The 17541-nt window shown below is 35.3% G+C and overlaps 1 protein-coding gene across 1 annotated transcript in view; it reads left to right on the forward strand.

The window, feature by feature from the left end:
• Positions 1-17541, forward strand: part of LOC133622628 (piezo-type mechanosensitive ion channel component 2) — a 177838-nt gene that overhangs the window by 116577 nt on the left and 43720 nt on the right. The window contains exons 35-42 of the mRNA XM_072915846.1: positions 214-329; positions 3897-4017; positions 8031-8105; positions 10861-11027; positions 11094-11284; positions 11450-11608; positions 12010-12297; positions 16463-16721. Coding sequence (XP_072771947.1) covers positions 214-329; positions 3897-4017; positions 8031-8105; positions 10861-11027; positions 11094-11284; positions 11450-11608; positions 12010-12297; positions 16463-16721 — 1376 coding nt within the window. The remainder of the gene's footprint in view (positions 1-213; positions 330-3896; positions 4018-8030; positions 8106-10860; positions 11028-11093; positions 11285-11449; positions 11609-12009; positions 12298-16462; positions 16722-17541) is intronic.

Genomic DNA, 17541 nt, shown 5'->3' on the forward strand with positions numbered 1-17541 from the left:
CATACATACATACATACACACACACACACACACATTATTATTGTAGGTGCATATATATATATATATATATATATATACATACATACACATAAATACTGTACATACAGGCATGCATGCATACAATACATACATACATACAGTACATATATACATACATACATAGAGTATTCTACAATGGATAGATATGATTTTACGGCTGCTTCTTCCCCACAGTGGAGAACAACTGTGGCTACCACCTGTTTGAGAGCGACAGCGAGGAAGAGGAGGACCAAGACGCTCCAGAGAAAAAAGACCAAGAAGTGCCTCTGAAGAAGAAATCTGCGTTCCAGGTTGGAAAGACAAATATGCTATATTTCAACTGCATTTCAACTATATTTCAACAATATTACAGCTATATTTCAACTATAGTTACCTATATTTGAACACTATTACAGCTATATATCAACTGTATTTCAAATATATTTCAACAATATTATAGCTATATTTCAACTATAGTTACCTATAGTTGAACACTATTACAGCTATATATCAACTATATTCCAACTGTAGTTCAACAGTTTTGAACTATATTTCAACACTATTACAACCATATTTCAACTATATTGAACTATATTTTAACAATATGTCAGCTATATATCAAGTATATTTCAACTATGTTCGAAGTGTATGTCAACTATATTTCAACATTATTTCAACTGTATTTCAACTATATATCAACAATATTACAGCTATATATCAACTATATTTAAACTATATTCTAAGTGTATTTCAACTATATTTCGACATTATTCCAACTGTATTTCAACTCTATATCAACAATATTACAGCTATATTTTAACTATATTTCAGCTATGTATCAACTATATTTCAACTATATTCCAACTGTATTTCAACTATATATCAACAATATTACAGCTATATTTCAACTATAGTTACCTATATTTGAACACTATTACAGCTATATATCAACTGTATTTCAAATATATTTCAACAATATTACAGCTACCGTATTTTCCGCATCATAAGGCGCCCTGGGTTAAAAGCCGCGCCTTCAATGAACGGCATATTTCAAAACTTTGTCCACCAATAAGCCGCCCCGTGTTGTAAGCCGCATCTAACTGCGCTAAAGGAATGCCAAAAAAACAGTCAGATAGGTCAGTCAAACTTTAATAATATATTAAAAACCAGCGTTCTAACAACTCTGTTCACTCCCAAAATGTACGCAAATGTGCAATCACAAACATACGTATATCAACATGGACAGAGCTGCGTGAAAAAAGCCACCCGGCCTCTTTGCGTAAACTTAAACTTACCTTAACCACTCGCTCATCTTTTCTTCATCCATCCCTTCGAGTTAGCTTTTATGATGACGCCGGCTGGAAAGGTCTCTTTTGGCAAGGTCTTCCTTTTGAATATCACCATGGGTGGAAGTTAGCATGGCAAGCTAGAACCACAGTGAAGGATGACTTCTCATTCCCTGTGGTGCGAATATTCACCGTACGTGCTCCCGTTCCACAGTGCGGTTCACAGGAATATCAGTTGCTGTGAAATACGGTAGTAATCCGTGTGCGGATGGAGAGATTGCGTCTTTTCATGAACCGGGTCCTTGTCGCTTAGTAGGAGCCATTTTGTGGTCTTTACAGATGTAAACAGGAAATGAAACGTACGGTGATATCCGCGCGTTTTTTCTTCTTCTTCCGGGGGCGGGTGGTTGCTTACAGTAGAAGAAGAAGCGCTTCCTGTTCTATGGGGGCGGGTGCTTACCTTGGCGGTTGCTTGCGTAGAAGAAGAAGCGCTTCCTGTTCTACCGGGAAAAAAGATGGCGGCTGTTTACCTAAGTTGCGAGATCGAAACTTTATGAAAATGAATCTTAATATTTATCCATATATAAAGCGCACCGGGATAAAAGCCGCACTGTCGGCTTTTGAGTAAATTTGTGGTTTTTAGGTGCGGCTAATGGTGCGGAAAATACGGTATATTTCAACTATAGTTACCTATATTTGAACACTATTACAGCTATATATCAACTATATTCCAACTGTAGTTCAACAGTTTTGAACTATATTTCAACACTATTACAACCATATTTCAACTATATTGAACTATATTTTAACAATATGTCAGCTATATATCAAGTATATTTCAACTATGTTCGAAGTGTATGTCAACTATATTTCAACATTATTTCAACTGTATTTCAACTATATATCAACAATATTACAGCTATATATCAACTATATTTAAACTATATTCTAAGTGTATTTCAACTATATTTCGACATTATTCCAACTGTATTTCAACTCTATATCAACAATATTACAGCTATATTTTAACTATATTTCAGCTATGTATCAACTATATTTCAACTATATTCCAACTGTATTTCAACTATATATCAACAATATTACAGCTATATTTCAACTATATTTAACTATATTTAAGCTGTATATAAACTATATTCCAACTGTATTTCAACTATATTTCAACAATATTACAGCTATATTTAAACTTTATTGAACTATATTTCAGCTATATTGCAACTATATTCCAACTGTCTTTCAACTATATTTCAACACTATTACAGCGATATTTCAACACTATTACAGCTATATTTCAACTTTTTTAAACTATATTTCAACAATATTTCAGCTATATATCAACTATATTTCAACATTATTTCAACTGTATTTCAACTGTATATTAACAATATTACAGCTATATTTCAACTATATTTCAACTATATTTCAGCTATAGTTCAACTATATTCCAACTGTATTTCAACCATATTTCAACACTATTTCAACTATATTTCAACACTATTACAGCTATATTTCAACTCTATTTAACTATAGTTTAACATTATTTCAGCTATATAGCAACTATATTCTAAGTGTATTTCAACTATATTTCAACAACATTACAGCTATATTTCAACATTATTTAACTATATTTATACAATATTTCAGCTATACATTAACTATATTTCAACATTATTTAAACTGTATTTCAACTAATAATCAACAATATTACAGCTATATTTCAACTATATTTAACTATATTTCAGCTATATATCAACTATATTTCAACCATATTCCAACTGTATTTCAACTATATTTCAACACTATTACAGCTATATTTCAACATTATTTTAAGTTTATTTCAACTATATTTCAACATTGTTTCATCTGTATTTCAACTATATATCAACAATATTACAGCTATATTTAAACTATATTTAACTATATTTCAGCTATATATCACCTATACTTCAACTATAGTTCAACACTATTACAGCTATATTCCAACTATATTTAAATACATCTTAACAATATGTCAGCTCTCTATCAACTATATTTAAACCTTATTCCAAGTGTATTTCAACTATATCTCTACTATATTTCAACTGTATTTCAACTATACAACAACAATATTACAGCTATATTTCAAGTATATTTAACTGTATTCCAACTGTATTTCAACTATATTTTAACAATATTACAGCTATATTTCAACTATATTTAACTATATTTTAACAATATGTCAGCTATATATTAACTACATTTCAACCTTATTCTAAGTGTAATTTAACTACATTTGTACTATATTTCAACATTATTTCAACTGTATTTCAACTATGTTTCAACAATATCACAGCTATATTTCAACTTTATTTAACTTTATTTCAACAATATTTCAGCTATTTATCAACTATATTTCAACATTATTTCAGCGATATTTCAATTATCTATCCATAATATAACAGCTATATTTCAACTATATTTAAATATATTTCAGCTATATATCAACTATATTTCAACTATATTCCAACTGTATTTCAACAGTATTTCAACTATATTTCAAGCTGCATGAGTATGAATATTATGAGTTGTTCCCAGCTGGCCTACGAGGCCTGGATCACCAGCTCCAAGGCGGCCTTGAAGAACCTGAGCAGGGAGAAGAGGAGGATGAAGAAGGAGGAGAAGAAGAGAGCCAAGAGAGAACTTCAAGCACAGCAGAGTGAGGACATTGTGCTCAAATGTGGATATTAATATTTACATGTATTTGTAAATCGTAAATAAACGCTAGCAAGAGGTGGCTAACAATGCAAGGGGAATCGATCTGTTCCGCCTATAAAGCGCTCTAAAAACATCCAAAAAACTCCCTTAAAGTTTTATTTACACGCTGTAAGTATATATGTAGTGTAGTAACATTCATAATAACATGTCATATTTACATATTTTAATCATACTGTAAGTATATACAGTATGTAGTGTAGTAACATTCATAATAACATGTAATATATACATGTTGTAAGTATATATGTAGTGTAGTAACATTCATAATAACATGTCATATTTACATATTTTTGTCATACTGTAGGTATATATGTAGTATCTAGTAACATTCATAATAACATGTCATATTTACATATTTTCATCATACGGTAGGTATATATGTAGTATCTAGTAACATTCATAATAACATGGCATATTTACATATTTTCATCATACTGTAGGTATATATGTAGTATCTAGTAACATTCATAATAACATGTCATATTTACATATTTTGATAATTTTACGAATTTCACAGACACATCACAATGTTCGTTTTTCCCTTCAACAACAACAACACTACTAATCATGGCAGACTTGATGAGAGACAAGAAACATAATAAAACAATCCCTTAGTGTACAGCAGTGGTTCTCAAACTTTTTTTGTCATCCCCCACTTTGGACAAGGGGGAGTTTTCAAGCCCCACCTGCCCCCATCGCCCCAACAGAGCGCTAATGCCAAGCTTTAACATTTTCAAATTTATTGAACATCAAGTTGTATACATTCAAACTCAATAACATAAAATATCATCAAGTTCAATAATAAATAAAATAACTGTGCAGTTGTGGTATAACTTGCATCAAGTTCAATAATAAATAAAATAACTTCTATCAAGTTCAATAATAAATAAAACAAAAGTGTTATAACTTGCATCAAGTTCAATAATAAATCAAAACAAGTGTTATAACTTGCATCAAGTTCAATAATAAATCAAATAACTTGCATCAAGTTCAATAATAAATCAAAAAAAGTGTTATAACTTGCATCACGTTCAATAATAAATCAAAAAAAGTGTTATAACTGGCATCAAGTTCAATAATAAATCAAATAACTTGCATCAAGTTCAATAATAAATCAAAAAAAGTGTTATAACTTGCATCAAGTTCAATAATAAATCAAACAAAAGTGTTATAACTTGCATCAAGTTCAATAATAATTCAAACAAAAGTGTTATAACTTGCATCAAGTTCAATAATAAATAAAAAAAAGTGTTATAACTTGCATCAAGTTCAATAATAAATCAAAAAAAGTGTTATAACTTGCATCAAGTTCAATAATAAATTAAAAAAAGTGTTATAACTTGCATCAAGTTCAATAATAAATCAAATAACTTGCATCAAGTTCAATAATAAATACAATAAAAGTGCCACTTTGCAAAGTTTTGCAAAAAAAAAAAGGAGGAGCTATGCATTTGGCAAGACAGGGCAAGTGACAGCACTTTTCCCCGGGAGAGCCACCTTGCTTCACTGTGAAACAGCACTGCTGTATGATCAGCTCCCATTTCCTCACACAGTGCAGAGAACAGTCGCACTTTCAGTGGTCGTGTTTTGATCAAATTTACCGCGCTCACAACATCTGTTAAAACCTCATTGAGTTCGGGGCTGAGCTGTTTCCCGGTGAATGACACAGTGTGTGCCCGTCAGATTTTTTGTTTCTCTGCAGGCGCTGGCTCTGGCTCGACGACCTTTGAGGTGCGAGTCACAAATGTATATATTTGTGTAATTGTGGTCCACACATTAGCCTGCTACCCATCCGCGCGAAAGTTTGTTCCGCTTAGCCCCGCCCCCATTAGTTACTGTTGCTATGTCTGTCAAACTTTCGCTCCTACCGAGAAATTTAAAGCCTACAGTAAAAATAAGTACCGGTAATATCCATTTATTTATATAGCGGATTTCACAGACAGAATCACAAAGTGATTTACAGTGTGTATAGAAAATGAAAGCATAGTAAAAAAAAATAATCTTAAGAATATAATAATAAAAAAAAAAATTTAAAGTGAAATTTCCTCCCGTTCCTCGCGCCCCACCTGTCATGTCTCTATTCCCCACCAGTGGGGCGCACCCCACACTTTGAGAAACGCTGGTGTACAGTGTCTGCTCTGACTGGGAAAAAGACTGATGGCATGTTTATATCTTCCCGTTTGGAAGCTCCAGGTGGGAGACATGATTTATCATCTAGAGTTAACTTTCACCAAGTCAGAGGCCATGCAGCAGCTCAGTATGTCAATACAGTAGCATAAGCTAGTTAGCTCTCTAAAAGTAGTTCCTCTGTGTTAGCGCTTATAATAATAATAAGCTGTAATAATCAATGTTCCCTCTAATTTTTAATGAGCAAACGCACAAACTCCCTGAGCATTCAGTGGAGCACATGTGAGCAACATCAGACGTGCACACTGTGGCCACACCAGCGTCACACCTGTCCCAAACCTGACATCATAACAATTTAAATGTTTTATTAAAATAATTTTCTGATATAAGTGATTTTGCCCTCTTATAATGACAATAATAAAAAAACATGTTTTTCATGACCTATGTGCTAGTATTGTATGTCTGGCTGCGGGTCCTGCCTTTAAAAGAAATGTTACCCCTTTCAGAGATTACATTTAGTTCCTGTAACTTTCTGTCTGTAAAATACATCTTTTTATTAGCATTTATGAAATCTAGTGACAATATTTCATGAATAATATCCTTAGATTAACATTCTTAATAAATGGCAGTAAAATAAGCACACATCTGATTGTGGAGTCAGAGTGTTACAACCTGGCATTTACACATTGTGTGGCGTTGGGGTTGCCCGACTTTTTGTGTGGCTATAAACGCAACACTGGCGAAGTGCCATGAGTGCGTGTGTTGGTGCAGGTGAGAGAGAGAGCGGCTTCTGTTGAAACGACGGATGACAAAGTTGGTTTAAGCCTGGTTTGTATGGCAGAAAATTACCAGTTTTTATAGATAAAAGTTTTTTTTACTCATGTTTTTGGTGTGGTTACAAACAGTTTTGCTCAATAAAGATGGAATTCCTGTCCGTAAAGTGTCTCGACAGACGATAATTGAACTGTGTTGACAAAGATTGTTTTATTCATTGGGGCCACTCTTGTTGTCACTTGTCACTCATAGAGTTGCATTGCTAAATCATACAGAATAAATTGTAATGTGTTTATTTTGTTTAAAGTTCAGATGGGAGTTTTGATTTTCTACGCGGCATTAATTTGCTGTGCGCAGAGGACGCGTGAGCAGTGCGCAATTGCGCAGGCGCACACCTTAAAAGGAACGTTGGTAAATATAATGTATCACTAATACTTGTTTAATATTCAAGTCACGACATGTAAATGGAATATTTTTGGTGTTTTTTATGTTTTTTAGAGGCTGTGTGCGCAATAGACGCAATGACATTATGGCTCCCATTGGCTCCTTTGTTAGCTGACTTTTGCTAACATTTGTTTCTGATTTAGAAGGCATAAAAAAACAAGCATATGTATACTTGTCTTACATAAGGATTTTAAATGATAGTCCCCAAAAAATGTTCAGTTCCCCTTAAGTGCAATTAGCAATAAAACAAATTTTGTTCATATTTTAACTAATAAATATCATAATATAAAAAAATAAATATTTCCCCGCATAGTACTTAGATAATAAAAATAATAATGATATAATAATTATTATTATCATCATTATAATTATAGTAATAATATGATAATAATAATTATTATTATTGCAACATATTATATATTACAGTATATAATATTGTAATATGATGTATTATGTTGTATAATATTGAAACACTGAATTATCTCTATTAAGATTGTAATAAACAATTATAAAACGTTGACTTTCAAAGGCTTAATAATGGCAAACGTGGTTGCAGGGCTATGTTAATATAAAATATGAATGTAATAAATGATAACTCTTACATCACAGGTGTGGACAGAGTGGACTCAAGTGAAGATGAACTGGATGAGAGCACCACAAGGGAGAAGGTGGAGGAAGATAAAGGTGATACAAATGTTAAAACTATATTTCAACAATATTCCGACTTTTTTTTAACTATATTTCAACCATTTTTTCAACCTTATTTCAACTGAATTTCAATTATATTTTAACTATATTTCAATTATATTTCAACTATATTTTGACAACATTTAACTATATGTTTTAACAATATTTCAACAACATTTCAACAATATTTCAACTATATTTCCACAATATTACAGCTATATTTCAACAATATTTCAATTATATTTAAACTGTATTTCTAATATTTCAGCTGAATTTAAACTATTTTTCAACAATATTTCAACAATATTTAATTTATATTTGAACTATATTTCAATATTTCAACAATATTTAATTTATATTTGAATTATATTTCAACAATATTTCAGCTATATTTCAAGTATGTTTCAACCATATTTACTACATTTCTACTATATTTCAGCCATATTTCAACAATATTTCAGCTATATTTCAACTACATTTTAACAATATTTCAATAATATTTCAACAATATTTAATTTATATTTGAACTATATTTCAATATTTCAACAATATTTCATTTATATTTGAATTATATTTCAACAATATTTCACCTCTATTTCAAGTATATTCCAACTATGTTACCTATTTTTCAACTACATTTCAACTATATTTAAACTATATTACAACAATATTTAAACTATATCTCAACTGTATTTCAACTATACTTCAACAATTTTTTTAAATGATATTTCAACTATATTTCAATAGTATTTCAACTGTCTTCATATTTTTCAACTACATTTGTTATGGTTACTAAGGGGAAGGTGACGACAACAGACACCAGGGGACTGTATGTAGCTCTGAGATTTATTATATATATATATATATATAGACCATATATATATAATAATCAAACAATACTAAATATAATAACAAAGGAAAGGAGTGTGACAAAATCCCAGAGTGTGTATGGTGTAAGACTATGTGTAGTATTTAACTGGAGCGTTGTACCGTAAATGTTGGTGAGAGCGAAGGAACGAGGTAGTCCATGGGGCAGGCAGATGGTCCAGGGCGAGAGAGAGGTGTCAGAGTCCATGCGAGGGGTCGAGGATCGAGGGTGGCAGTCCAAATTCCAAAAGAGAAGTCGAGGCGCACAGCTCGATCACGCGGGGACGAAGGCAGGTTGGGTATAGAAGACTATATTCCAGCGCGGGATGGCAGGTTGAGCAGGCTTATGAAGGCAGCTTGTTCATCACGGGCAGGCGCGAAGAGGCACGCCCGCAGCGGAGAGAGAGTGCCTGTGGGCGTGTCCCGCGGTGCGCTCGTCAGGACGCAAAGATGAGAGGGCAATGGAATGTGCCCTGGCCGTGACAGTATCCCCCCTTATGGACAGCTTCCAGATGTCCTAGATGTCGAACCCCCCAAAAAACAGGAACAAAAGTCAAGGGAGGGCGGAGGGGCGAACTGGTGGTGGGTCGCCGGCCCAAGTGTCCCCGAATCCACTGGGGACAAGTCTGGTGGCGGCGGCGGCGAGTATAGTGCCACTGAGGCCGGCGAGGCGGGCGACCAAGGAACGGCCACCTACTTGGCCATCGGGAAGTCGGACGTGAGTGGCGCCGTAGTGCGTTTTTCAACAATCTTTTAACAATATTTCTGCTGTATTTCAACACTATTTCAACTGTATCTCAGCTATATTTCAACAATATTTAAACAATATTTCAGCTGTTTTTCAACTATACTTCAAACATTTTTCAATTATATTTCAACTATGCTTAAACAATATTTCAACTATCTTTCAACAATATTTCAACTATCTTTCAACAATATTTCAACTATATTTCAACAGTATTTCAGCTGTATTTCAACTATACTTCAACAATTTTTCAATTATACTTCAATTATACTTAAACAATATTTCAACTATCTTTCAACAATATTTCAACTATATTTCCGCTGTATTTCAACAATATTTCAACCATATTTAATCTTTATTTCAGCTATATTTATACAATTCATTTCAACTGTATTTTAGCTTTATTTCAACAATATTTGAAGATATTTCAAATATATTTCAACAAATCACTATACTACAACAATGTTTCAACTATATTTCAGCTATATTTCAACTCTATCTCAACTGTATTTAAACTATACTTCAAGAATTTTTCAATTACATTTAAACTATACTTAAACTATATTTCAACTGCATTTCACCAATATTTCATCTATCTTTCTCCAATATTTCAACTGTATTTTAGCTTTATTTCAACAATATTTCAACTGTATTTCACCAATATTTCATCTATCTTTCTCCAATATTTCAACTGTATTTTAGCTTTATTTCAACAAAATTTCAATTATATTTAAACAATATTTCAGCTATATTTCAAACTATATCCCAACTGTATTCAAACAGTATTTCAAAATGTTTTCAATTATATTTAAACTAAACTTAAACAATATTTTAACTGTATTTTAGCTGTATTTTAACAATATTTCAAACTATCTTTCAACAATATTTCAACTATATTTCAGCTTTATTTCAACAATATTTCAAGTATTTTTCAATAATCTTTTAGCAATATTTCTGCTGTATTTGAACACTATTTCAGCTGTATTTCAGCTATATTTCAACAATATTTCAGCTGTATTACAACTATACTTAAACAATATTTCAACTATCTTTCAACAATATTTAAACTATATTTCCGCTGTATTTGAACAATATTTCTGCTGTATTTCAACTCTAGTTGATGGCTGTTTCCCTTTGCAGAAAACATCTTGCAGCGCTTGGTTAGCACTTTGAGGTTCCTCCTGGTGTTCCTGCAGTCTCTGGTGGACGACCTGACTCAGAGCCTGAACTCCCTCTGCAAAGAGAACTTGGACATTTCCAAAGTGTTGCTCCTGGAGCGAGCTCTGCTCAGCCAGCAGCAGAAGAAGGTGAGAAGCTGAGAAGATGAGGTGAAACATCTTCTCACAAACCATGTTCTCCATGTTCCTGAGCAGGGCAAAGAGGTGAGCCAGGAGAGCGTCAAGCAGTTCTACGACAGCTGGCTGTCACGTCAGAACACCTTGTCGTCGCCAGGAGATGTAGAAGATCCACCTTCACCGCCTCCTGCGCTGTCCTCCTCACGCCACGCCTACGCCCAGCTGAGGAACCAGGCCTCCAAGACGTCCTGGGCCAGCAGTGTGTCCAGGTAGTGTCTTCACACTCACAAGGATTGAGGTGAAGATGGAATAGCAAGCTCTGCTCCAAGGATGCAGCATTTCATCTTCTTCAATGTTTGAAAATATGCATCTATCTTCATGGAAACATCTGCTTGTTTTCTATCAAACATGCTAATGACTTGTTTGGATGTCAGCTGTGGGACTGAAGAGACCATGCTGGGATCCAGGCAGCCCACCCAGGAGGAGCTGGAAGAACCTCCTGGAACACCTGCTGCTGACCATCTCAGGAGGACACTCTTCAGGTCTGCTCATGTGGACTGGACCTCCTACGAAGACCATGGACTCTCTCCTAGGTGCACACCTGCTGGAGGGTAGCACGGGGGAACGGATGATTGAAGGGAGGGATAGATGCTTGGATGGATGGATGGATAGATGATTGGAGAGGAAAATGGATGGATAAAAGGAGGGATAAAAAGATGGATGGGTTATTGGAGGGATGGATGGATGAAAGGAGGGATAAAAAGATGGATGGGTTATTGGAGGGATGGATGGATGAAAGGAGGGTTTAAAAGATGGATGGGATATTGGAGGGATGGACGGATGGATGCTTGGAGAGATGGATGGATGATAAAAAGATGGATGGCTTATTGGAGTGATGGATGGATGGATGCTTGTATGGCTGGCTGGATGGATGGATGGATAGATGATTGGGATTGAGTTGGATGTTCCTGAGATGTTCCTTTTATGTGTGCAGCATGTGTGAAAGAACCTTAAAAGAATATGAAGACAATGTGGAAGAGGATGAAAAGAGACATGATGAAGAGTTGGATGAAGAGAAGTTGGATGAAGACAAGTTGGATGAAGATAAGTTGGATGGAGAGGAGTGGAAACAACGTCAGGGAGGTGATGATGGTGATGTTGATGAAGAGCTGCATCATTTTGAAGAAGACTACCCAGAATGCACCTGTGTGGAGGAGACAACTTTCAAACCTTTAAGTCAGGAAACCAGGAACCTGACTGCCAGTGAACTGCTGCTCAACAAGTCAGTATTATTATTCATCATACATCAATATATATTATTATTAATCATCATACATCAATGTCTATTATTATTATTCATCATACATCAATATATATTATTATTAATCATCATACATCAATATCTATTATTATTATTCATCATACATCAATATATATTATTATTAATCATCATACATCAATGTCTAATATTATTATTCATCATACATCAATATATATTATTATTAATCATCATACATCAATATCTATTATTATTATTCATCATACATCAATATAAATTATTATTATTCATCATACATCAATATCTATTATTATTATTCATCATACATCAATATATATTATTATTATTCATCATACATCAATATCTATTATTATTCATCATACATCAATATCTATTATTATTATTCATCATACATTAATATATATTATTATAATAATACATAATCAATATGTATTATTATTAATCTATGTTTCAATCCATCAATATATATTCTCTATTATTATTAATCATGTATCAATATGTATTATTATTAATCATCTACCCTCCAATGGGCTCACCACTCATGGGAGGGGCCATAGAGGTCAGGTGCAATGTGAGCTGGGCGGCAGCCGAAGGCAGGGCACTTGGCGGTCCGATCCTCGGCTACATAAGCTAGCTCTTGGGACGTGGAATGTCATCTCGCTGGGGGGGGAAGGAGCCTGAGGTAGGGGGAGTGGTGGAGAAGTTCCGGCTGGAAATAGTCGGACTCTCTTCGACGCACAGCATGGGCTCTGGAACCAGTTCTCTTGAGAGGGGCTGGACTCTCTTCCAAACTGGCGTTGCAGATGTTCCGCACCTCAATTGTCGAGGCGGCTGATTGGAGCTGTGGCCGCAAGGTAGTTGGTGCCTGTCGTGGCGGTAATCCTAGAACCCGCTGGTGGACAACAGCGGTGAGTGATGCCGTCAAGCTGCAGAAAGAGTCCTATCGGGTTCTTTTGGCTCATAGGACTCCGGAGGCAGCAGACAGGTACCGACAGGCCAAGCGGTGTGCGGCTTCAGCGGTCGTGGAGGCAAAAACTCGGGCATGGGAGGAGTTCGGGGAAGCCATAAAAACGACTTCCGGACGGCTTCAAAGCGATTCTGGACCACCATCCGCCGCCTCAGGAAGGGGAAGCAGTGCACTGTCAACACCGTGTATGGTGAGGATGGTGTTCTGCTGACCTAAACTGTGGATGTTGTGGATCGGTGGAGGGAATACTTTGAAGACCTCCTCAATCCCACCAACACGTCTTCCTATGAGGAAGCAGTGCCTGGGGAATCTGTGGTGGGCTCTTATTTCTGGGGCTGAGGTAGTTAAAAAACTCCTCGGTGGCAAAGCCCCCGGGAGGGTGTGGGGGGCTGTCTTGGTTGACAAGACTCTGCAGCATCGCGTGGATATCGGGGGAAGTATCTCTGGATTGGCAGACCGGGGTGGTGGTTCCTCTCTTTAAGAAGGGGAACCGGAGGGTGTGTTCCAACTATCGTGGGATCACACTCCTCAGCCTTCCTGGTAAGGTCTATTCAGGTGTACTGGAGAGGAGGCTACGCCGGATAGTCAAACCTCGGATTCAGGAGGAACAGTGTGGTTTTCGTCCTGGTCGTGGAACTGTGGACCAGCTCTATACTCTCGGCAGGGTACTTGAGGGTGTATGGGAGTTTGCCCAACCAGTCTACATGTGCTTTGTGGACTTGGAGAAGGCATTCGACCGTGTCCCTCAGGAAGTCCTGTGGGGAGTGCTCAGAGAGTATGGGGACTGTCTGATTGTGGCGGTCCGCTCCCTGTACAATGTGTCAGAGCTTGGTCCAAATTGCCGGCAGTAAGTCGGACACATTTCCAGTGAGGGTTGGACTCCGCCAAGACTGCCTTTTGTCGCCGATTCTGTTCATAACTTTTATGGACAGAATTTCTAGGCGCAGTCAGGGCGTTGATGGGATCTGGTTTGGTGGCTGCAGCATTAGGTCTCTGCTTTTTGCAGATTATGTGGTCCTGATGGCTTCGTCTGGCCAGGATCTTCAGCTCTCACTGGATCGGTTCTCAGCCGAGTGTGAAGCAACTGGGATGAGAATCAGCACCTCCAAGTCCGAGTCCCTGGTTCTGGCCCGGAAAAGGCTGGAGTGCCATCTCCGGGTTGGGGAGGAGACTTTGCCCCAAGTGGAGGAGTTCAAGTATCTCGGAATCTTGTTCACGAGTGAGGGAAGAGTGAATCGTGAGATCGACAGGCGGATCGGTGCGGCGTCTTCAGTAATGCGGACGATGTATCGATCCGTTGTGGTGAAGAAGGAGCTGAGCCGAAAGGCAAAGCTCTCAATTTACCGGTCGATCTACGTTCCCATCCTCACCTGTGGTCATGAGCTTTGGGTTATGAGCGAAAGGACAAGATCACGGGTACAAGTGGCCGAAATGAGTTTCCTCCACTCGGTGGCAGGGCTCTCCCTTAGAGATAGGGTGAGAAGCTCTGCCATCCGGGGGGAGCTCAAAGTAAAGCCGCTGCGGAGAGGAGCCAGATGAGGTGGTTCGGGCATCTGGTCAGGATGCCACCCGAACGCCTCCCTTGGGAGGTGTTTAGGGCACGTCCGACCGATAGGAGGCCATGGGGAAGACCCAGGACACGTTGGGAAGACTATGGCCAATCTATCAATATGTTTTATGTATTATTATTAATCATTTATCAATATATATTTTGTATTATTATTAATCATTAATCAATATATTATTTATTATTATTAAGTATGTATAAATATAAATTCTGTATTATTATTAATCATGTATTAATATATATTCTTTATTATTATTAATAATTTATCAATATTGATTCTGTATTATTATTAATCATTTATCAATATAAATTATTTATTCTTCTTAATCAATTATCAATATATATTTTTTATTATTATTAGTCTTGTATCAATATATATTATTTTTTAATATTAATCATTTATCATATACATTCTGTATTATTATTAGTTTTGTATCAATATGTATTCTTTATTATTATTAATAAAGTATCAATATATGTTCCGTATAATAATTAATCATTTATCAATATGTATTCTGTATTATTATTTATCATGTATCAATATATATATTATGTACGGCGTGGCGCAGTGGAAGAATGGCCGTGCGCGACCCGAGGGTCCCTGGTTCAATCCCCACCTAGTACCAACCTCGTCATGTCCGTTGTGTCCTGAGCAAGACACTTCACCCTTGCTCCTGATGGGTGCTGGTTAGCGCCTTGCATGGCAGCTCCCTCCATCAGTGTGTGAATGTGTGTGTGAATGGGTAAATGTGGAAGTAGTGTCAAAGCGCTTTGAGTACCTTGAAGGTAGAAAAGCGCTATACAAGTACAACCCATTTATCATTTATTTATTTTATTATTATTATTCATGTATCAATATATATTCTATATTATTATTAATCATGTATCAATATATATTATGTATTATTATTAGTCTTGTATCAATATATATTCTATATTATTATTAATCATGTATCAATATATATTATGTATTATTATTAGTCTTGTATCAATATATATTATGTATTATTATTAATCATGTATCAATATAAAAAAAAAAAAAAAAAAATCAAAAAAAAAAATCATGTATCAATATATATTATGTATTATTATTAATCATGTATCAATATGTATTATTTTACTCCTTCATCAATATGTGTTATTATTACTCCTTCATCAATATGTATTATTATTACTCCTTCATCAATGTGTTATTATTACTCCTACATCAATATGTATAATTATTAATCATGTATCAGTATGTATTATTATTACTCCTTCATCAATATGTATTATTATTACTCCTACATCAATATGTATTATTATTAATCATGTATCAATATGTATTATTATTACTCCTTCATCAATGTGTATTATTATTAATCATGTATCAATATGTATTATTATTCATCATGTATCAATATGTTTTATTATTACTCCTTCATCAATATGTATTATTATTAATCATGTATCAATATGTATTATTATTAATTTTGTATCAATATGTATTATTATTAATCATGTATCAATATGTATTATTATTACTCCTTCATCAATTTGTATTATTATTAATCATGTATCAATATGTAATATTATTAATCATGTATCAATATGTATTATTATTACTCCTACAGAATGTTTGAGAACGAGGAGATCTCAGAGTCGGACAAGTTCTTCCTGAGGCTGCCCAGGCCTCTGAAGCTGACCTTTGCCCTCTACAACACCATGGTGTCCAAGTCTGAGATGTTGTGCTACTTTGTCATCATCCTCAACCACATGGTGTCTGCATCCTTCCTCTCCTTCATGCTGCCCATCCTCATCTTCCTCTGGGCCATGCTGTCTGTGCCCAGACCCACCAAGCGCTTCTGGATGACCGCCATCATCTACACCGAGGTACTGGCTCCACATCTTCAACATCTTCTCATCATCTCAACATCTTCTCATGTTGATCCAAACATTTTCATCATCTTCTCATGATGATCCAAATATCTTAATCATCTTCTCATGATGATCCAAACATCTTCATCATCTTCTCATGATGATCTCAACATCTTCATCATCTTCTCATGAAAATCCAAACATCTTCATCATCTTCTCATGATGTTCCAAACATCTTCATCATCTTCTCATGATGATCTCAACATCAACATCATCTTCTCATGATGATTTCAACATCTGCATCATCTTCTCATGAGGATCTCAACATTGTCATCATCTTCTCATGATCTCAACATCTTCATCATTTTCTCATGATGATCTCAACATCGTCATCATCTTCTCATGATGATCTCAACATCTTCATCATGTTCTCATGATGATCCAAACATCTTCATCATCGTCACATGATGATCTCAACATCTTCATCATCTTCTCATGATGATCTCAACATCTTCATCATCTTCTCATGATGATCTCAACATCTGCATCATCTTCTCATGATCTCAACATCGTCATCATCTTCTCATGATGATCTCAACATCTTCATCATCTTCTCATGATGATCTCAACATCTTCATCATCTTCTCATGATGATCTCAACATCTTCATCATCTCCTCATGATGATCTCAACATCTTCATCATCTTCTCATGATAATCTCAACATCTGCATCATCTTCTCATGATGATCCCAACATCTTCATCATCTTCTCATGATGATCTCAACATCATCATCGTTTTCTCATGATGATCCAAACATCTTCTTCATCTTCTCAT

This window comes from Nerophis lumbriciformis, linkage group LG23 (assembly GCF_033978685.3).
Source record: "Nerophis lumbriciformis linkage group LG23, RoL_Nlum_v2.1, whole genome shotgun sequence".
Classification (NCBI taxonomy): Eukaryota; Metazoa; Chordata; class Actinopteri; order Syngnathiformes; family Syngnathidae; genus Nerophis; species Nerophis lumbriciformis.